Source organism: Trichechus manatus, unplaced genomic scaffold (genome assembly GCF_000243295.1).
Source record: "Trichechus manatus latirostris isolate Lorelei unplaced genomic scaffold, TriManLat1.0 scaffold00408, whole genome shotgun sequence".
Taxonomy (NCBI): domain Eukaryota; kingdom Metazoa; phylum Chordata; class Mammalia; order Sirenia; family Trichechidae; genus Trichechus; species Trichechus manatus.
The window spans coordinates 308,560-331,229 of record NW_004444344.1 but is presented as its reverse complement, the minus strand read 5'-3'; the positions used below and the strand labels follow the sequence as shown (position 1 = coordinate 331,229).

General features: G+C 40.1%; 2 protein-coding genes and 1 pseudogene across 3 annotated transcripts; all 3 read right to left on the bottom strand.

The window, feature by feature from the left end:
• Nucleotides 1-277: 277 nt before the first annotated feature.
• LOC101345777 (toll-like receptor 11) lies at nucleotides 278-5,573 on the bottom strand. The gene is made up of 2 exons (XM_004391034.2): nucleotides 5,460-5,573; nucleotides 278-3,212 (listed from the first exon to the last, which is right to left on the bottom strand). Exon 2 carries the CDS (start codon nucleotides 3,191-3,193, stop codon nucleotides 401-403), a length of 2,793 nt encoding a protein of 930 aa, XP_004391091.2. The 5' UTR covers nucleotides 3,194-3,212; nucleotides 5,460-5,573; the 3' UTR covers nucleotides 278-400.
• On the bottom strand, nucleotides 3,864-13,167 carry LOC101343488 (olfactory receptor 11H12-like). 2 transcript variants are annotated; one of them, XM_023725795.1, is made up of 2 exons: nucleotides 12,154-13,107; nucleotides 3,864-4,381 (listed from the first exon to the last, which is right to left on the bottom strand). In XM_023725795.1, the coding sequence occupies exons 1-2, from the start codon at nucleotides 13,105-13,107 to the stop codon at nucleotides 4,331-4,333; spliced, it is 1,005 nt and encodes a 334-aa protein (XP_023581563.1). In that variant the 3' UTR covers nucleotides 3,864-4,330. The 2 variants fall into 2 exon arrangements, with proteins under 2 accessions (XP_023581563.1, XP_004391087.1); XM_004391030.2 differs by lacking the exon at nucleotides 3,864-4,381 and having other exon boundaries at nucleotides 12,101-13,167.
• Nucleotides 13,168-19,392: 6,225 nt separating this feature from the next.
• On the bottom strand, nucleotides 19,393-20,655 carry LOC101345521 (olfactory receptor 11H12-like; annotated as a pseudogene).
• Between the last annotated feature and the right edge of the window lie 2,015 nt (nucleotides 20,656-22,670).

The window sequence follows — 22,670 nt, the reverse complement described above, 5'->3', positions numbered from 1 at the left end:
TTGATTCTTGCCCCTTTCTTCCAGAATAAAGTAGAATATTTAGCAAGTCCAAGTAAATATATTGCTTTCAACAGAGGCAGAACAAATTCATTTTGAAAAATGCTGATGTGATTTTAGAAAACACGTTCTTATGTGCTTCCCTAGAGAGTGCCTGTGTTGTGAGGGGCTAGCAGGTATTAGAGTTTTTATTTGTTTTTTTTTTTTTAATTGATACCTTGTTTGCCTTCAAGTGCTTTTAAATATATTATCCCATTGGGATTTGACTTCTTTATCTGTATTTTTTTTAGTGGGCAACTGGGCTTGAGCTAAACATTGCCTACAGACCCTTCTGTGAGCCTGCCCTCCAGTGATACGATGGCGATCCAGGGACCTGTTGGGGGTTATTCCTGTGTGGCTGTCTCTAATCCTCTCTGTCTTGTACAGTTTTCCTTAGCGTTCTCCGAAGTTGGTCCCAGAAAGCTTCCAAGTCTGCACTCTTTCGGGGCAAATCCAAGTAATCCTCCTTCTGAAGCCACCTGGCAAGGCGGTGGTAGCTACGCAGCTGCCACCGATCAATAGGCTCCAGAAAGAGCAGCAGGAGGCGAGTAGTCCCAGGCTTGGCCACCAAGTGGTAGGTGGCGAGCCTTAACTCTAGATTGCACCAGGGACTGCCCAGGGCCTGGCGGCTGAGCACGCATAGGGTGGCTTTGCTGCTGTCTATGCTGGCAGCCATTGCTTCCATCCTGTCCTGCCCAACCCCAAAGTCCCTCTCTGGTAGGCATAACCTCAAGCCCTCACCAGCTGGAAGAGGCTTTTCCAGGGCAGGAATCAGCTCTGCCAGCACCCAGTCTTGGTCCTGACTGCAATAGGATATAAAGACATCATAGTGGTATTGGCTTCTGTGGTTCCAGCCACCCACCTTCCACAACCAGGCATGAAATAGGGTCCAGAGGTGGTGGAGCCAGGGCCATTTAGGGCAGCCAAGCAAAGCAAAAATGATCAGCAGGAGCACCAGAGTGAAGCTGGTTAGAAAGCTCTGAAGCTCAAGATTATCTGGGCAGTTACCAGAAAGGAAAGAGAGCAATGGAGTCTTGAAATAGTCAGAGGCATTGGCCATGCAAATAGATTTCTCTAGCCCATACACAAAGGTATTTGGGGCCTGTGTTGCCCAAGGCCCTACCCAAGAGCTTTCACACTGGCAGATGAAAATGACATCTGAGAAATAAACATACTGAGGCATCTGGGGGATGAATTCCTGGAGGCTGCTGTCCAGCCCCAGGGCCCATTCAGAGTTCAGCAGCAGCAGCCGGAGGAGGCCCAAGCCCCTGAAGCTGGAGATTGAGAGGTTCCCAAAGTTCAGGTTGCTCAGTGCCAGCACTTCTAATTGAGGCAGATTCTCCAGTAGCACCTCCAGATCTGTTGGTCTTGATGCAGAGAGGCAGTCCAGGCCCCCCAGCTCCAGCACTCGCAGCCTGGGCAACCCAAACAGTTGTAGGCCTTCTGTACCCTCATGATTAGACCAGAAGTGCAGATGCTCCAGGGAAGGCAGCTGTGGGAAGAATCCCTGGGATTTGTGGGTAGAGAAAATAATGGGGCTGCAGCCTCGCAGGGTGAGGTGACGCAGGGAAGGGAAATGGACTGTATTGTTGCTTGGTTGCAGCAACACATAGGACGCTTGTAAGGTAAGGTTCTCCAAGAACAGGAAGGGTTCTCCTTGGGGGACCCTAAACTCGACGTACGTATGTGCCCATACCTCTAAGCTGAGCAGTGTCAAAGGCCAGGGAGGGTAGAGCTCCAGGATATCAGGAGAACCCAGCCACAGATGGGTCAGCTTTTTGGGACCCTGGAGCAGCAGGCCAGAGAAATTCTCTATATGGGTGCCCAGGAGGTTCAGTGAGATGAGAGCAGGAAGGGAGGAGAGCCAGCCTGGCTTCAGCACCTTAATTTGGTTCCAACTCAGATCTAGGGTCTTCAGCCACCTCAGTCCCTCTAGGGCCTCACTGGATAAGTTGGAGATGTTGTTACCACCCAGCCAAAGCTCCTTGAGTTGAGGAAGAGAAGAGAAGGCCCCAGAGGGCAGGGCACTGAGCTCATTGTGGGACAGATCTAGCACTCTCAGACTTGAGCTGACCAGCCCCTCTGGGAGCACTAAGGTTGGACCCAGCTTGTTCATTGACAGGTTAAGCCTTTGAAGCTGGGGCAAGGCACTCAAGAATCTGGTGGGCAGTGAATGCAGACCATTGGCATGAAGGCTGAGGCGTTCTAGGGAGCGGCAGCTTGAGAGGTCCTCATTCCCTATGTTCTGGATTTGGTTCCTCCCAAGGTCGAGCGCAGAAAGCTCAAAGTAGGCTGTCACATTCCCAGGCAGTTTTTCTGTACCTGTACCCACAAGGGAGAGGGAATTCAGGTGAAGCAGTCCTGAGCCAAGGAGCTCTGATACACTTAGAGGGGTGCCATCCAGTCTCAGAGAATGAAGCTGGAGGCCATGCAAAGCTTTGACACCAACCCGACTCAGCTGCGGGTTGGCAGAGAGATCTAGCACCTCCAGGAATGCAGGCCATGGGCTAGAGATGGCTGTAGGAGAGGAACCAAGCACAAGGCTAGGGAAGAGTCCTTGCAATTCCTGCAGATCTGTCAGACAGCTGTGCCTCAGAGTCAGACGACTAAGACTGAGAGGCAACTGGATGTTCTGACTAGAATTCAGGCAATAGCCTTGGAATGAAAGGCTGTTGAGGAATATGAGGGGCTTGAGGGCATCTGGAGGGAAGAGTAGACTCAGGCAACAGGGACTGGGATGCTCAAAGAAAAGGTACTGCAGCTGGTCCAATCCTTGAAATGCTCCAGATGTAATTCTCACAGTGCCCAGATGCAGCTTCAGCAGCTGTAGTGTAGGGAACTGCCCAAAAGCATCAGCTGGTAGGACAGGAACTGTGCCCTGGAGGCATAGTGCGTCTAATCTCCTGGGCAGTGCTGTCAGGGTCTGAGCCAAGTCACTAACATTGGAGCATGATGCAAAAAGGTGCAGTCCTGGTGCCAAGGAACAGAATGGGATGTAGTAGGAGATGTTAGATAAGAGGGAGCTGTCTGCTATAGTGCAATCAGGGGTACTCCATGCCCAGCCCAAGCCTAGGCTCATCAAGAGAGAAAGGAGAGTGGAGGACAGCAAAGGTCTTTCCATCCTTGGTACTGCTTCTAGGGAAGGAGCAAAGGTCATTCCATCCTTGGTACTGATTCTAGGGAAGGAGGAGAAAAAAAGATAGATGTCAGTCCTACCAAAGCCGGCAATCCCAGCCTAAGCCCTTCTGACCCATCTAACACCTTGGGGAGTTCTGCAACATGTTGGAGACATAGTTCTGTGATTAAGATACAAAGGAGACACTTGGCTGACTGGAGGACTCAGGTTGTGCACACTCCTGTGATCCTCCCTGCAGGTACAGAGCCAGTGAAGATGGCGACAGAGAAGGGCCAGCAGTAAAAGCTCGTGACTCAGGATAGATCTCAGCAGAGAAAATGGTGACACTCTCCAATCTTCTTTCTTCGGGTTGCTAGCTCAGGTTTCTGAGTTTTTTGGGAGGAAGCCCTCAGATTTTGAGTGGGCTACTTCCAAGACTAGGCAGCAAATACACTAGTCTCATAACAGAATGGACTGGAGGGGAAAAGTGGTGATGATGCACACATGAGAAGACCTTGACCTATACTCTAATTTGATCTTTAACCACGAGACGTGTGGCCCCAATATCATTATCCTTATTTTACCAATGAGGCAACTGAATGTCAGAGAAGTTAAGCAACTTGGCTGAGGACATAGAAGTAGAAAATGAGAGCTGGGGCAACAGTCCAGGTGTTCTGCCTTTAAGTTTGGCGTTCTCTCCGCTACAGTTGTCTTCAGGCAGGACTAGGGAAACATTTCAAGTCAATTCTACTGTTGAGGTTAGGGAAAATAAAGAAAGCCTCGAAAGTTAGTTCAGGGAAACAAAGTAAGTGTACAGTAGAGAAAGAAAGGAGGGAAATGAAGAAGTTGAAAAACAATGGAAACATGAAGTCTTGCTATTTTTGTGATCAGAACACTGGGCTGGAGGTAGCATTGAGCATTTTCTCACTGCTTATTTGTTCCTCTCCTTTATAAGGCCTCCAATTCTCCATTATGAGATGGGCAGTAATCATACATCCCCCATCTATATTCCTAAAAAGATGGAAAGAGGCAGGAGACTAGACTGGTACTCTTGGGCATGTTGTCAGGTGCCATGGAGTCAGCTCCTGATTCATGGCCACCCCATGCACAACAGAACAAAATGCTTCCCAGTCCTGCGCCATCCCCATAATGGGTGCAGAGAGATAGGTGTCAGCTATACTATAAGTGACAGGCATTGCTCTTCTGGGAGAGTTTGGGCTTATTCAGTAACTCATGCCTTTCACAAAAGAAGGATTTGGCATTAAAGGGCATGTTTTTGTCTCCACTGTCTCTCTACTGGCAGGGAGGGGTGCATGAGTGTGAACAACTTGAGTCTCCTAGTCTGCCACATGTCTGTAATCACTATAAAGCTTGTGTTAGAAGCACTGAAGCAGCTTTTCCTCAAGAAGTAAGCCTGCAGCTGCTATAGCTTCACAGTCCATACATGCCTCAGACTTCAGAGGAGCGGTCTGAGGAGAAGAGCCTGGGAATTCATTATCTAGATGACTCAACCTTGCAAAACCATCAGCTTCATTATAGCCTTTACTCAATACACCTGATAATAAAGCCGTTTGCTTTCAAGTAGATGGTGACCCCATGTGTGTCAGAGTAGAACTGTGTTCCATAGAGTTTTCAGTGGCTGATTTTTTGGAAGTAGGTTGCCAGGGCTTTCTTTGGAGAAGCCTCTGGGTGAACATAAATTGTCAACCTTTTGGTTAGCAGCTGAGTGCATTCACAGTTTGCATCACCCAGGCATACCTACTAATACATCATTCTATATCCATGGCTAGTCCCTTGCATTTTTGAAGGGCTATTTCTTGAGCTGCCCTCCAGCCTCCAACAGTGCAAATAATGTGCCATGTTATCCTTGAACTTTTCTCTCTATTCTAGTATCTAGGCAGATTTTAAGGGCTGGATTAATTATGAGATCTCAGACCAATGAGACACAGTCACCTTGAGATTTAGGAAAACATAGTAATCCTGGGCTGTGGAGGAGGATCAAAGGCCAGGGATAATCCTTTGTCCCCAGGAATTACCAGTATTACTCAGAGGCATCACTTAAATTGTCTACAAATGACAGTCGCTCATTTGGCAGGGTAAATTCTGGTAAACCTTAACCTAAATATTCTCCTGAAGTCCTGCCTAGCCCCTGCCTAGCTCCTGGTCCCTGACCTTCCCTAGAGTTGGCCAGCATCTCTATATAGGGGAGATGATCCTTTTTTTTACTTTCCTCCCTGTCAATTTTCATTATTTGCTCTTCTACCTTGTCCACAAAGCTTACCTGGCACTGGAACAGCAGTCTACTTACCTTTGAACAGAGGAGAGGACATCAGCAGAGTCAGAGTCAGAAGGATTATCTCTTGCCTTCTGTTGTAGCAAAGAGGCAAAAGCCTTTTCTTCTGTGATTCTGTCCTCCACAGTGGCTTGTACCGTGCCTCACACATAGGTGTGATGCTCCTGTCATTATATCAAAGGTGGGAAATGCCAGGGGAAAGAGGAGAACACTTTGTGAAACTCTTAACTTCTCCCCAACTGCACATTTCTCTTTCTTTTCCCTCCCAACTCAACTTTTTCTATTTCATTTTTCCTCTTTTCCAGTCTGACTCAGATATTTCAGTTCTCACTACTTTTCTATCACATCCTCCTGAGGTCTAAAGAACAAGCTGCTTCTCCATTTTCCAGGAGAGTTTGCTTCCTCATGATAACACCAACCCCAGCCAGCTCCAACATTTCTACCCTTTCCTCCTCTAGTTCTCCCAGAGTCCTAATATTAAGTTCCTTTGTAGCAGGAAGATTAAAGAGGAACTCAAAGTCTTATCATAGGGAACTGGACCATCAAAGTATAGCTGAAGGGAGAAGAAAGTGAAAAGCAGACTCTGAACAGAGAATTTTCTTTTCCAGATGATATGGGCCATCTAGAAACTTCTAGGAAGGAGGTGGTAAAATCAGAGCCAGGACTGGGTAATAAAAGTCAGAGGGTCCCTCAACTCTGACTTTTAAAATGTTTGACTTAACTGAAAGCCTTTTTGAGTATTTTTGTTTTTCTGCCTCTGTTCTTATCAAAACCACCAGCAGCTCCACGGGAGAAAGATGTGGCAGTCTACTTCCGTAGAGATTTACAGCTGTGGAAACCCTATGGGGTTGCTATGAGTTGGAATTGACTCAGTGGCAGTGAGTTTTTTTGTAGGGGGGAGCTTCTTGTTTTTTACTGTTGTACTGTAAGTGAAAGTTTACAATTCAAGTTAGTCTCTCATACAAAAATTTATACATACGTTGTTATGTGACCCTAATTGCTCTCCCTATACTGTGACAGCACACTCCTCCTTTCCACCTCTGATTTCCCATGTCCATTCAACAAGCTCCTGACCCTCTCTGCCTTCTCATTGCACCTCTGGACAGGAGCTGCCCATTTAGTCTCATGTATCTACTTGGGCTAAGGAATACACTCTTCATGAGTATCATTTTATGTCCCATAGTCCAGTCTAATCTTTGCCTAAAGAGCTGGCCTTGGGAATGGTTTTAGTTCTAGGTTGACAGAGATTCCAGGGGCCATGCTTTCTGGGGTTCCTCCAGTCTCAGTCGGACCATTAAGTCTGGTCTGTTTACTAGAATTGGAGTTCTGCACCCCACTTATCTCCTGGTCCATCAGGGACTGTTGTTGTGTCCCTGTCAGGGCAGTTATTGGAGGTAGCCAGGCACCATCTAGTTCTTCCAGTCTCAGGCTGGTGCAGTCTCTGGTTTATGTGACCCTTGCTGTCTTTTGGGCTAATACTTGCCTTGCAGCTTTGATGTTCTTCATTCTCCTTTATTCCAGGTGGGTTGGGACCAATTGATGCATCTTAGATGGTGGCTCACTAGCTTTTAAGACCCCAGATGCCACTCACCAAAGTAGGATGCAGAACATTTTCTTAATAAACTTTGTTATGCCAATTGACCTAGACTTCTTGGGGGGCTTCTTTGAGTAACCATTATATAAGCTTGATATGGACACATTAAAGTAGCTGTTTTATCTCTTGTCTCAAGCATTCATTTTTCAAGTACCAGATAAGATACTTTTGCTCTGTTTAAACATTGGGGAAACAAACTTATGTTTATTTTTTCTATATATTCACGAGCTGTGATTAAAATCTTAGTCTCTATAATGTTTCAATTTTTTGCTTATTAATATTTTTGTCTTTCGATGCCCTTCTATCCACTAAATCTGTCTTTCTTGCTGTTTAATCAAATATAAAGATTTGTTTAAGAGGAGCACCAGCTTCCTAAAGTGGGACATTGATATAATGGGTTAATTCTAAATTTCCATCACTATATTTTACTTCCTTATTTTATGCTCAATACATTGGTGGTAGACTATGTTAGCTGCATGCTTAATATTGATTTTTTTTCTCCTAATCTTCCTACCTAATTATCAATTCTATCCTGGTAATAATGTGCCCAGTTTAAAAAGTTAAACATAGCTACCTTTGTAAAAGAGAAGGATGTTATGTGACACACTTCTGTTCAATAAAAAAATACAAATGGAATATAGGTTGACCTCTTTCCTTCTGCCTGAAGCTTCAATTGCCCTCCTTAGATAATAAAGTGACCTGGTGAATGGAAACGTGATAAGAAAAATAGATCAAAAAGCTAGGAAAGCCTGGGTCCCTAATGGCAAGAAAAATAGATCAAAAAGCTAGGAAAGCCTGGGTCCCTGATGGCATCTTGGAATTGTCTCCCTCTGGACTGCCATCGACTGCCTACCTCTAGATGATTTTAAGCAAGAAAAAACTAAATCTTTATACTGCATAAACTGCTGTTACTTGGATTTTCTATTATATGCAGCTGAATCTAAGTTTAATGTATATGGGGATTCTGGTTCTTGGGTAGATGTTGAGTTTCTTCTTTGCCTCCATTACTCAAGTGGGTAAAGTGTGGAGAAAATGGAGTATTTAATAAAAAAATAATTATTTATTCAAATTTATAAGTTCTGTATTCTTTGCTTCTTTGGAGAATAAGCTGAATGTCCATTTTTAAAAAATGACTGTTTTTGCTAGGATGATTTAAAGTATGTCTGGATAGATAAATGGCTTATTTCTTTAAAAGGGATGGACATTTGAAATATGTTAAAAGAAAAAAGAAATAAAAAGCTGATAGGTGTCCAAGGCATGATTATTCAAATTCTCTTTTTATGAAAATTGGCTCTTGAAGAGTTGTAAGCAGGGAGCTTGGGTGAGAGGTACAAACTTGTAGCTGGAACGTCCCTGAGGAAAATTTTCCTGTTTGGGAAGATTCATTGGAAATTCACTTGATCGTGTGGTATATCCATCCACTTCCACTCTTTTCTTTCTGTTCCAAGCATCTAGTACCAGAACTGTAAAGCCAGAATTTTCTGCCAAGAACCTTTAGAGAAAGAGCTGATTCTGAGTGAGATATAAGCACCAGGGAGCCAAAAGTATTCCTCTCCACAGTGATCCCACATGGAAAAGTCTTTGAAAGGCTCAAGCTATGAGGCTTAGCAAACACAGTAGCATTATCTTTTCCTTATGTGCAAAAAGAGGAAAGACACAGTTATGTGTCTAAAAGTGTTGCTCTAAATTTTACATCCCCTTCCAATCATTAAATTTTTAATTCTTCATCCTTTGCAAATTGGATAAAGTACACGTTTATCATGGAAAAATTACATAAATATCTATTAACATAAAAGGGGAAAAAATAAATTTAAATCACATGTAATACTATCACTCTATATTTGAATTAAGATTATATAATTATAGTGTTCCATGGTCTGTCTTTTCCACTTAATAACATAATAAACATTTTACATCTTAAATATTTCTTATAATTTGTGTACTTACTGTGTTAAAATAATAGAAAAGAAATTCCTTACAAGCATGTCTCCTACATTCATTTCTCCTTTACAATATTCTTTTCTCGGATATATCCAGCTCTTTGGCCTGCGTGGTCACGAAGTTTTTCTGATGGTAGTTACATGAGACATAACCATAGTCCCAGGGAAGACTATGGTACAGAACTTAAATCTTACTGAACTTGAAGTCAGCAGAACTGGTTCCTTCACTTACTATTTGTGTGACCTCAGACAATGCACTTGATTTCTTTGTATTTCATCTATGAGATGAGCACGAGACTATCTACCCTAATTATGTTACAGAGTTTTTGTGAGGATGGACTGAGACAGTATGCCAAAGTACTTTGTAAATGATAAAGAGCTTCACAAATGAAAAATAATAATATACATTAGTTTTACAGATGAAAGATAATACTGATAATATTAACAATATTTATATTAAGAGATAATATAATGAAAGATCATATTACTAAAGATAATAATAAGTCCATTGATAATATTAATCAATTCCATAATACTATGTATAAGGTGCTATTCAGATTTACCTCGTTTACTCATAGTGACTCTGTGATGGAAGTATTATCACTAGCTCCATTTTATAGATAAAAAGGTTAAATAATTTGCACAAGCTCACACAGTTAGTGATAGAATTTATATTTGAAAACAAATTGTCTGATTCCAGAGTGTTGACACTTTTCGTGTATAGTAGTAAAGAGTGTGGGCTCTGGAGTTAGTTTGCCTGAGATCAGATACCATTTCCAACTAAAGGAAGTTCTACCTTATGTCTGTTTCATCCTCAGTAAATTGGAGATATAATAGTACTGACCTAACCTCTTTGGGTTGTCATGAGTATTAAATGAAGTAATACATGTAAAGCACTTGGTTAGAACAATGGCTGGCACAAAATAAGTGGTTCACAATGTTAATTATTATTCCTTTCAATATTGTCAATAAGAGCAAACAGTGTGGTGGTGAGTTTGCAAATCTAAACTTCTTAGACCTTAACAATTTCATTCTGTCTTTTCTTGTAATATTGTTTTCCTGTGCACCCTACATTTTTCCTGAAATACAACAATAAACAGTGTTTTGTTATATAAATACATTTTATTTTGTGAAGGAATTAGTCGTAATTGAGGTAGATTCAATGCTTGGTCAGCTTAACACAGGTTTAAAGGCAGCTAATAAGCACCATGACTTATAGTGGAGAGTAGAAAATATTGACTTCTCTTTTCATTTCCCCTAAGGAAACCACTAACCAGCACCTATTTTTAAATATCACCTTGCTTAGTTCTATTAAAATTTTAAGTACTTGGAGAGAAAAGAACACTATATTCTTACTGTTATTCCTAACTCTCTCTCTCTCTTTGCCCTCCTTCCCTTTTTTTGAGATGCAGTTAGGCTTTGATAAAATCTCGTATATAAATTGTAGTGTTAGGTCAAATAATTTAATACTATGGAAAGAGTTGTGAACCAAGCATAGTGTCTAAGGTGATAAGAAAAGACAATTGAAAAGCTAGTGGCTGCAGAAACATACTAATTTAGTAACTGAAGAGAGGGAATGCTGAGATTATGATGGAAATATTAGTGACCTTGACTATTTGTTCTTCTTGAACCCTTTACTGATCTGAGCTCGGGAAACTTAAACACCATATGCCCTCGGAAGGGGATATAGAGTTACGAAACATCCCTCAACGGACTGTATAAGTGAGAGAGATATGGTGGAGTTCTGATAAGTAATATTGACTAACAGGCTTGACAACTTCTCACATCAAAGGAACAGATAGTTTTTCTATCTGGGATGTCCGTGCCAAAACTCGCAAATACTTTCCTACCTTTTGAACTGAATAATCCATCTGTTTCTCAGGAAATTGTTATAAGATAACAATGCTAAAAGGAAAACTGTTACATGCATATTGCATTCTTAAATTCTGGATTTTCTGGGAGAATTCTGTTTTTGGATTAGATGATGAGTCCTAATTTAGGTTTGCAAAATATCATCATGGCAAATCTTCATGAAGATTGTACTGATATTTCTTTTTTTATAGAAAACAAGTGTAAACAACTTTAAGGTCCAATAAAAAGATTGGTGGTAGATGGAAGGAGGATGTGGGAGTGTTTAGTAATCTTACTAAACATGAAATAGTTTAGCTCCTAAAAATGATAATCATAAAAACTCATACAAGAAAATAAGTTTGCATTATGTTAAATAAAACAGACACGGTAAAATAAAATAGTTGTGTTAGAGTGATTGAATTATGGATGCATTTTTGCTTTAAAATTTTCCTTAATGTTATCATAATATTGTTCAGCAACAAATTTATTGTTCAGCAACAATGAACAAATAACTATGTTACTGTTCAGCAACAAATTTAATGCAAATAATTTATCCCCAAGTGAACTATTTTCCTTTCCAATTTTTAGGGGAAGATACTCTCATCAAAAACTCAGTTAACTGATCCATCAAGTTTTTGGTGATACCTCGTTTAGGTAAAAATATTAGATAAACATAATACTACATTTCTCAATATTTTGACTGGTGTTATTACACATGGAACTAAGAACTGCCTTTTAGGAGCTTAAAATGAGGTAACATGAAAAGAAAACAACATATGGATGGATGTCATTAGGCTAGAATATTATTATTATCCTGTAGAAATTTTGGATAAATTGCTTTCTAAGGGTTTATCAAGAATGACCATATCACCCATATAATAGAGTCAAATATAAGAACAACAATCAGAAAATATATAAGGTTTTTTTTCTTTTATTTACAAACAACCAACTAAACAAACAAAATGACAGTTATAATTTTAGTAAATTTAAATTATCAAATAGAAATAGGAATTTTTATCGCCTGATGAGCCATATAAAAACTATCCAAAAAAACACCCAAATGTGTATATTCTTTAATTAATACACAATTGGAGTGCCAAAAAGAATCCAACAGTTCAATTTACCTGCATAATCTGGCCATTTGATGATTGTAAATGGTCCTATAAATGCTTAATTTAATAAGTTAATCAGATCAATATCACTAGACTCATATTTGAAGATTTGGATAACTGTGTAACTCTGATTATTTTTTGTTAGACTATACTGACCTAATCATGGAGGAATCATGTAGTATGACTTAATTTATGTTGGAACTCCCCAGAACTTTCCTCAGGGCTGCCTTCATTTCCTTATTCCGGAGGCTGTAGATGAGAGGGTTGAAGAGTGGGGTCACCATAGCATAGAACAAGGTTGCGACTTTCTGCATCCCAGCAGAATGTCCAAGTCCTGGGCTCACATACATTACCATCAGGGAGCCATAGAACAGTGATACCACAGCCAAATGGGACCCACGGGTTGAGAAGGCTTTACGCCTCCCGGTAGCTGAAGGCACACATAACACAGCTAATAGGGCAAGAATATAGGACCCAAGGATGAAGAGGAAGTTACCAAAGATAACTAATAAGCTTAGAGTGTAGCAATCCAGTTGGGTTGTTGGGGCAGAGGCACATGCCAATGCAAATAGTGGCCCTGGATCACATACAACATGGTCAATAATGTTTGGACCACAGAAGGGCATCTGAGCAATGAGAACAATGGGGACCAGGAACCACAGAAATCCACAAACCCAGCAGACAATGACTAGTTTGGCACAGAGATGCCCCATCATGATATTAGGGTAGTACAAGGGACGACAGATAGCAAGGTACCGATCAAAGGCCATGACAGCCAAAACGAAGCATTCATATGTGCCCAAAGAGAAAAAGAAATAGAATTGGAGGAAATATCCAGCAAAGGTGATGGTCTTCGTCTCTGAGAGAAAGTTGGCCAACATCTTGGGCACTGTAGAGGAGACGTACCAGATCTCTAGAAAGGAGAAATTCCCCAGGAACATGTACATAGGGGTGCGAAGTCTCTGGTCACACCACAACACACAAATGATGGCCCCATTTCCTGTTATAGTCAGAACATGTGTTGTAGTGAAGAGTGAGAAGAGGAAGATCTGAACCTCCCACTCAAAAGAGAAACCTACGAGTATAAATTCACTCACAAAAGCAGAACTGGAATCTGGCTTGGAGATATTCATTGGGTCAGTAATCCGCAAAGTTGAGAGACACATTGTTATCAGTTATGGCTAGTTTAAAATGTGTTCATTTTTAAGAATGAAGGGAAGGCAATGAACATGTCATTTTCCAAAAGAATCATCAGTTAAAAAGAGAATTTAGTTTAACTTTTCTTGGCCATATATTCTGAATTTAGGGCACAACAGGTAGATGTCTGCACAGAAACAAACTTTTGCCTATTTCTAAACCTCTCCCTTGCTATGCTACCATGATAGAACTAGGTAAAGTTAAATTCATTTTATAACTGATTCATGATAATTTCTGGATAGAATTGAGCACAAAGTTATCACTTAATAAATGTATTAGCTTCTTACATAAACTCATCCTATAATGCAATAGACTCAGGAAAAGAGGTTTTAAGTGTAATATGACTATCTACATCTCAGTTAAAGATATCACCTAATATACCATATAAAGGTGCAAAGGAAATGTATATAACGTAGAGTAAGTTGGCAACAAATCCTTTAAAGCTGATATAGCTGACTTTTTGCTGCTGTTGCTGTTAGCATAAACATCATAAAAACGTAATTGCATAATATTACTTACAAACATTGACTTTCAAGGTTGCAATGTTGCAATACCCTCTGTAGATAACAATGACTTTAAGTTTATGCTTAATCTTTCACTTTTACAGAAGTTTGCAAAAGGAAAGCTAGGTATGAGGCTTTATTTTTTTTGATGATTTTTCCCCCTAAATATTCAGGATTGACTTTTCTTACATGCTTATGTAAAATTAAAAATTTTCACTACAGAGGCTGGGTGACAAAAGTCAAATACTTTCTTTTGTCATAAGTAAACTTCTTTCATTTCACATTCTCATGGAAAAGGTATCCGAGATGAAGGTTCCCTGAATTTTTTTGTTTGGTGACAGGCAGGGATAGGAGCTCCGGAAGTCATGAGCACTTACATTCTGGGTGAAAACACAAAATTTTCAAAAGGAGTTCTTCCTCCAACATACTCTCCACTCTAGCACTCAGGGGAGTCTTTTAGAATGATTAAGTGGAAGCTATGTTTGTGCTTCTTTCAGCAACATGTATTTTAAAATGCCCTAAACCAGGAGCATCATGAAATCGGCATTAAGAAATTATGGAATGAAAGGGGATAGACACAGGGGTGTCATGACCCTCAGCAATGCTCAAAAGATGAAATTATCATGGCTTTGATCTGGATAAAATCTCTAACAGAGCTGTTTGACAAACCATATGCTCTGTCTCCACCTAAATAGAGAGTTTTATTACTGCACAAAGATTAAGAAGACACTTTCTCCATCACATTCACCTGGGACTTGGCCTCTATAGCATTAGAAAAGTTCTCCTCCAGGCCTATGAATCTTTAAAAAGTTAATGATTACATGTTCTCTGAGGAATCAGTAAAGAGTCGTGACAACTTTTTTGAGGCATCATTATTTACAAATAGCTTGCCCATCTGGAATATGGATTCCAAGGAGTTTCCAGAAGATACAATTTGGAGAACCGTAAGACACAGTGTAAGACACCAAAAGTTTGGACATAAAGTTGAGAAACATTTCAAATGTCATCATTGATGGGTTGGAGGATACAGAGGTGATAAGTGGAAAGCCAGGAGAGGGAAATGCTAAGGTATAGGACATTGACAATAAAATTTGGAGGAATTAGAAATGACTTTTTAGAAGGGCTGTTATAGTTGTAGTTAGGGGCCGTTGAGTCAATTTCCATTCATAGTGACCCCATGTGACAAAGCAGAACTTTCCCATGTGATTTTCTAGGCTTTAATCTTTACAGGAACAGATCACAAGATCTTTCTTCTGCAGAGCCACTGGATGAACTTGAATAGCCAACCTTTCTATTAGCAGCAACTTTAAAGAGTCCATTGCATAATCTTTATAGTTTATCAAACACATTAGAGCTAAGATCATAGTTATATTTCTATTTTGGTGTATAGGTTGGTCTTTGTCAGTTAATTCTTAATCATTGCACCAGTAGGGCTCCTTAGCATGGCAGAATTCTGTATATATGAAGGAAAAGAGCAAGATCTATTACTATTTAAGTCAATTGATTGAAATACTTCAGAGAACATGTGACTTCCCAACTAATATGTGATAAGCATTTACTTTCATTTACTTCCATTTTTACTTTAAGGTATTTACAGTTTACATGGTATGATTAATTCTCCCAGGTAGAAATGAATGCTGACACCATGTAGTGTAAGATAATTGAGAGATCAGGCGTCCGTGCCCTAGGAACACTGACCTGTTGACCACAAATTGTTTGAGTCACATCTAAAAGCAAACTCCTCACACTGAGAGACTAAGGAGGAAAAAGAGATTATCCAGATCTTTATTACCTCTTAGCCCGACTATGTTGGTCCTTAATAATTATTAAAATATAACTTTGATTTTGTTATTTCTCTACTCAAAAGCTATTAATGGTTTTCATTATTCACAGGCTAAATCACAAAGTTCTCCAAAAGCTGGCTTCAAATTATTTTATCTTATTTTTTACTACTCCCATTGACAGATAAGTTGAACAGTATTTTATTCTCTGAGTAGTTTTCAATTTCCCATATTCACTTCTTTGTGGTAATTTCTGAATTTAAAATTCCCTTTATATCCATCTATACTGGTAAAAACTCCAGCTACTTTCCAGATCCTGTTCAAATGTAATTTTTTCCCCCTGTAATGCTTTACCTCATTCACCTAACTAAAACCACTTTTTCCACCTCTGGATTTTCATCTAACCATCTTTTTATCATTCTTATGATATTTATCACGAGCTTTCCCATATTATACTTATTTTTCCTCCCCTTCTAGATTGTAAGTTTGTTGAAGGCAGAAAGTATTATTCTACTTTGTATTAGTTAAGGTGAAAATACATTACATTTATTGGTTTTTATTAGATATTTGTTGAATAAATGACTTTTCCATTATATTGGCTTGACTACATATATATTCTTAATTCTCTGACTTTTAGGTTTCTGGAATTGGATGGGGTTGGGATGAGTATTAACACTTTGCTGTTCAATTTTCTCAAGGCCTAAACACTATGCAAGGAGTGCAGACTTAGGCACAAATAAGCCCAGCTAGGCCACATTCTATAAGGGAGGCTTCTTATGTGGTTTTGTCACTCTGCATATTAGGATCTTGGCCACAAAAGTCAAGTAAGTCACACTTAGACATCCATTAAAAATTGCACTTCTCAACAGTGCACATAGAATTATCTATAGCATTTCTGTTACAGAATTGGCAGACTGAAATCCATCCTACATCTGCTAAATTAGAATCTCCAGAGACAGAATCCAGGCATACATAATTTAAAAAGAAGGTCCCCATTGATTTTGATATATACTCCTAGTTGAGAATCAACAGGAGCGGGCAGTTAATAGGGAATGTAAAAGACAGTGAAAGCATTAGCTGAAAAAGACCAACATATACATCAAAATAAGAAATATAAATATGATCTTAGCACTAATATGTTCAATAAACTATAAATATTATGCAATGAACTCTGTAAAGTGGAAATTTGATATTGAATTCTAGTTACTTTTCATGAAGTAAGGGACTATGATAATAATGTTTGTTTTTGCTAGGCTACTTTTTCTTTTTATAATGTTTTGACTATACAAATAATTTTCTTCATGCCGTATGTTCTTTTACATAGAGACATTAGTTTTTTGTATTAGGCAATTTGGTGTTTGCATGTACATTTGCTCATAACTCATATTAATATGGCCCATCAGTCAGTCATATTGCAGAGAAAGCCTGCTTGTTTCCAACACACTTAATGTCTTTGCTGTGCCTCAGGAATGTCTATATTATTGGTACACTCTATGCTCTCTAAGGAGCCCTGGTGGTACAATAGTTAAGCACTTGGATGCAAACCAAAAGATCAGCAGTTTGAACCCACCAGCCGCTGTGCGGGAGAAAAAGATGTGGCAATCCACTCCAGTAAAGATTTACAGTTTAGGAAACCCTACTTTGTCCTAGAGGGTTGCTGTAGTTGGAATCGTCTCTATGGCACACAACAGCTGTGTTCTCTTTTTCTCTCACTAATCTGAATATAAGTGTTTTGACAAGTTAACTCTTTGTTCTAATGTCGATGTTTTTGACTAATTCTAGTAATGGGGAAAGCTATCGTTATTTTATTTTGGATGGGAGTCACTTCCAGATTAGACCCTGTTCTGAGAATAAATCCTCCTTTGGACAAAAACTGAAATATAATGATGAAAGTATTTTAGTGTTCACAATTTGACAGGCTCTCTGATGAGAAGATTGATTCTTTTCATCCTCACTACAACACTATGAAGAAAGTTCTATTATTATTGCTACATTACTTATGGGATAATGGAGACACATATGAAATCATACAGCTACTGGATCCAGCATTTGAATTCAAGTGAATGTTTTTTAGGCTCCATGTCTGGCCTCCAGACCTACCCTCTGATGTAAGCTGCAGAGGTTGTAGGCAATCCCTTGGACGTTCAGAATCAGCTGGACACCGTCCCTCTCACCTCAAAACATGGTCTATGTGTCTATCTTCTTCCCTGGGACTTTTCTGAAGTCAAGGCTACTGGCTTAGCTCACCAATCAATGTATGTTGGAAATATGGGGGAATTAACGTCCCCAGGGGTAACCAGGGACTGATTGATTAAAGCCCCAGCCTGATGCCATTCAGATGGACAATTCTCAGACATTTCAGTGGAATCAAGTCCCGGTTGATTATAGTAGGTTCTCTTCATTCCTTATTTCTGCTTCCTGAGATCTTTTCCCAATGAGGTACTCGTACACAAGTCCTTGTCTCAGGCTCTTCTTTGGGGACAACCTAAATGATGACATCCTCCTTCAAATGTGTTAAAAACAAATGATTACTAACTACCTATCGCAAAAAGGATTTATTATCTGATAGTTAAATTCACTTGCTTTCACTGTAGAGAGAGCAGTACTTAAAATTATTCATTAATGCCTGTCTTAGTCATCTAGTGCTGCTATAATAGAGATACCACAAGTGGCTGGCTTTAACAAAGAGAAATTTATTTCTCACAGTCTAGTAGGCTAGAAGTCAAAATTCAAAGCATCAGCTCCAGGGGAATGCTTTCTCTCTCTGTTGGTTCTGGAGGAAGGCCCTTGTCATCAGTCTTCCCTTGGTCTGGGAGCAGCTCAGCACAGGAGCCTTGGGTCCAAAGGACACTGTCTTAGTTATCTAGTGCTGCTACAACAGAAATACCACAAGTGGATGGTTTTAACGAAGCGAAGTTTATTTCCTTACAGTTAAAGTAGGCTAAAAGTCCAAATTCAGGGCGTCAGCTCCAGGGGAAGGCTTTTTCTCTCTGTCGGCCTTCTTCTCTTTGGTGTTTCCCCGGACTAGGAGCTTCTCTGCATGGGGACCCGGGCCCAAAGGATGCTCTCTGCTCCTGGCACTGCTTTCTTGATGGTATGAGGGCCTCAATTCTCTGCTTGCTTCCCTTTCCTTTTATCTCTTCCAAGAGATAAAAGGTGGTACAGGCCACATCCCAGGGAAACTCCCTTTACATTGGATCAGGGATGTGATCTGAGTAAGCGTGGTGTTACAATTCCACTCTAATTCTCTTTAACATAAAATTACAATCACAAAATGGAGGCCAACCATGTGATTCTGGGAATCATGGCCCAAACAAATTGATACACACATTTTTGTGGGGACATAATTCAATCCATGTCAATGCCCTAACTAGAAGTTTATATATCTGAGCAATGAATCATATTAAGAGTCAGATTAGGGAAATGGGAGAACAATTGAGAAAGAGGATGTGTGAAATAAGGACCATATGGAGCTTCAACCACAGGTATGTTCCTTGGTAGATCAGCTTTAGGAAAATGTACATATGTAAATGAGGATCTGGATATTGAAACTATTCATGCTCGTGTACTTGTTGAAAAATTTTCATGTAACCTCAAGGGTATACAAAACTCATTATGAATACCACTCCTATAGTATAATGTGAACCAAACACATGATATTTTGAGCAGAAATGGAGGAACTGTATCTACTCTATATCTCAACAGAAGATTGAGGACTGTTGTAAATGGCTTTAACAAATATAATGAGGAGGTGACTTTCACAGGGAGATCCATTATTTCTTTTGATTATGACAAAGAACATGAGAACATAAAATTAATCAAAATTCATATTCGGTTAACATTTATTGGGTGTTTTATACATGTTAGGGATTGTTTTAGGAAATGTTATACCCCTTATCTCATGAAAAACTCATACTAATGGTTCTCTGGTGTATAAATTCCCATTCCCATTTTACAGTTGAAGTTAAGTGACATGCTAAATTCACACAGCTAATAAATGGAAGAATTAACTTCAGATCGAGATCTTCTGATTAAATCCTATCTGTTTTCAGAGATATTACCATAGATTGATAAAGAATCTAGCTAGAAGTTGAATAGAAATACAAGACCTTCTCCCTCCCTACTACATTCTGTTGACTGAAGTTTTCCTTGACACTCAACTCCCACCCACAACCCCAGGCATGCATTGAGTATTTATTGAATGAATGACTGTGCAAGTCAGAGTAAAAGGGTGGTTATTGCACTCACATCACACTAAGCTAGATTATTCCATAGTCTTCCTGGGCCTGCCACCAAAGACATAGTAAACATCTCCAGAACTTTCCGTAGAGCGTGTGTCATCTTCTTATTCCTAAGACTGTAAATCAGGGCATTGAAGAGTGGAATCACCATTTCATAGAACAAGGTCATGATCTTAGGAATCAAGGTGGAGTGACTGGACCCAGGGCTCACATGTAGCACCACAACAGCACCATAGAATAGCAGTACCACAGCCAGGTGGGACCCACAGGTTGAAAAGACCTTATGCCGACTAGATGCCAAGGGTAACCAAAACACAGGAGGTAGATGAGGGTGTAGGAGATGAGGCTGAACAGGAAGCTAAGGAGGGTAATGAGGGAGCTCAGGGTGTAGCTGACAAGCTTGGTCATGGGGGCAGGAGTACATGAGAGGGTCAGCAATGGACCTGAGTCACATACAAAGTGGTCAATTACATTAGGGCCACAGAAACTCAGTTGGGAAATGAGAATAACAGGCACCAGATACCAGAGAAAGCCACATACCCAACAGGAAATCACAAGGTTGAAACAGTGTTGTCCAGTCATAATTGTGGTGTAATGGAGAGGAAGACAGATGGCAAGGTATCGATCAAAGGCCACTGCAGAGAGAAAGAAGCACTCAGAGGAGCCCATGGAAAAGAAAAATTATAACTGGAGGAAGCAACCAGTAAAAGATATGGCCTTGGTCTCAGAGAGGAAGTTGAGCAATGTGTTGGAGACTGTGAAGTTGACATACCAGATCTCCAGGAATGCAAAATTGCCTAGCAGGATGTACATGGGGGTGTGGAGATGCTGAGCCCAGCACAGATAATGACTCCGTTTCCCATGAGAGTCAGGAGGTAGATGATAGAGAAGACCATGAATAAGACAACCTGAATCTCTGGGCTGCAGGGAAAACCCAGAAGGATAAATTCACTCACTGACTCATCATAGGATCCTGATTCAGAGATATTCATTTAGTCTGTAAGCTGTGCTGCAATGAGACATCATCATGAAGCCAAATCCAAACAACCAAGAGTAACATCCAAGGCTTTTCACGGTCTAATGTTTATCTACTTCTTTAGCCTCATCTTCTTCCCTGTGCCCCCTGGAGCCCTCTGCTCTAGTACAAAAAGGATAGCTGCGTGCCACCAAATGACATGCTGTTCTCTCTACCTAAATTGTCTGTTGCTTCTTCCTTTCTTAACTCTCGCCCTTCGTCCAAAGCTCTTCACCCCTTCTTTTTCTCTCTCCCTCTTTACTTATTTATTTTGGGGGCGTAGGGACCTGGGTAACTTGCACTTGCAGTTTACAGCACTGTTCACCACCTCCTGCAAGAAGTATTTCTGGACCCCCCCAATCATGTAGTAATTCTTGGTTCTTCTATACTATCCAATGAATGTGTGTGCAGGTTTACTATATTCTATTGTAACTGTTTGGTTACTTTTTTATGTCTTTAACAGTCTGTAAGCTTCACGAAGGCAGAGACTGTATTTTTCATTTCTGTGCTACTAATGTCTGGTATAGTGCAGACAACTATGTAGACATGTCAGCGTATTTGCTGAATTAATATTAAACCAACATTTCATTATTTTCTAAGATGGAAGAAATGAGAAATAACATTCTAAAAACTATGGGATGGGATTTTTCTGTACCAAGGACTTTACCACTTTATACCTTGTATCACAGATATTTCTTTGCATTTCTTAAATTGCCTGCTAAACTGTAAACTTCTGAGAATAGAGGTCAACTGCTAAACATTTTTTATTCTTTTTCTGTATCTAATATATTATCTTGTTGACAATATTTGTTTAGTAATTTCTTGTTAAACGAATAAATCTTATTATTTCTGCCACCAATTGAATCTTAATTCAGTTATCTTTCTGTCAGGAAGCCTCTACCATTTCACTTATGTAAGATAAAAGTCATTCAACTGGAGAAGTGACTGGGGCGGATGAGATCAAGAGCGTGCCAAAAAGAGGAGTTGATAGACCCATATGATATGAGACTAGAATAACTAAACTCACCTGTTTTCCCAGGACTGTTCCAATTTTAGCACTGAAGGTCTTTTTTCTTAGGAAACTGCTCAGGCTCAGGCTCACATATGCTGGGATGGTTGGTCACTGTATATGAGATCCTGAGGCCAACTTAGCCTACCTCAAAGATGCACATGGACTGGCCCTCATGGGCCTTATTGAGGTCCTATCCTGTCTCTCATCTGACCACAGAGGAAAAAGGAAAGGATCTCAGTAGAATCCAGAAGAGTCTTAGAGGGCGCTTTGGGAACAACAAGACGGAGCTACTCAAATTGCTTTCCAAGAACTTCTTGGTGTCCTGTACAGTCTGTACTCATATCATCAAGTGAGACCATGGTCTGGTAGCATAACCCGTGTGGAAATAAATGCCCAAGGTCCTAACATGGGTAGAAGAAGTGTATAGACACACACACACACATATATACATATATATGTATACACACACACACACACACACACACGTATTTTCCCTCAAGACTGAATTGCTCAGTAATTCCAGCACTTTTGGTTCTACAAGATTTCCTCTGAGCATCTCTGCTTTTCTCCTTTAGGCAGCTGCTATTTTAATTCAATTTTCTGTAATTATATAGTTAGAAGAAAAAGACTCCATGAACCACTTGGAAAGGGGGAAATATAGCTGGAAGATGCAGCCAGAGAGACAGATTGACTTGGCATTTGAGAAGAAATAGGATTAGTATTATAGTCTTTAAGGGCACTGGTGGTTCAGTGATAAAATTCTTATATTTTCACCTTCGATATAGGAGACTCGGGTTTAATTCTTGGTCAATGCAATTCAGGCGCATCTACCGCCCACCTGTCAGTGGAGGCTTGTGTGTTGCTATGATGCTGAAGAGGTTTCAGTGGAGCTTCTAGACTAAGACAGGCTAGGAAGAAAGACCTGACAATCTACTTCCAAAAATCAGTCAATGAATACCCTATGGATCACCAGGGTCCGA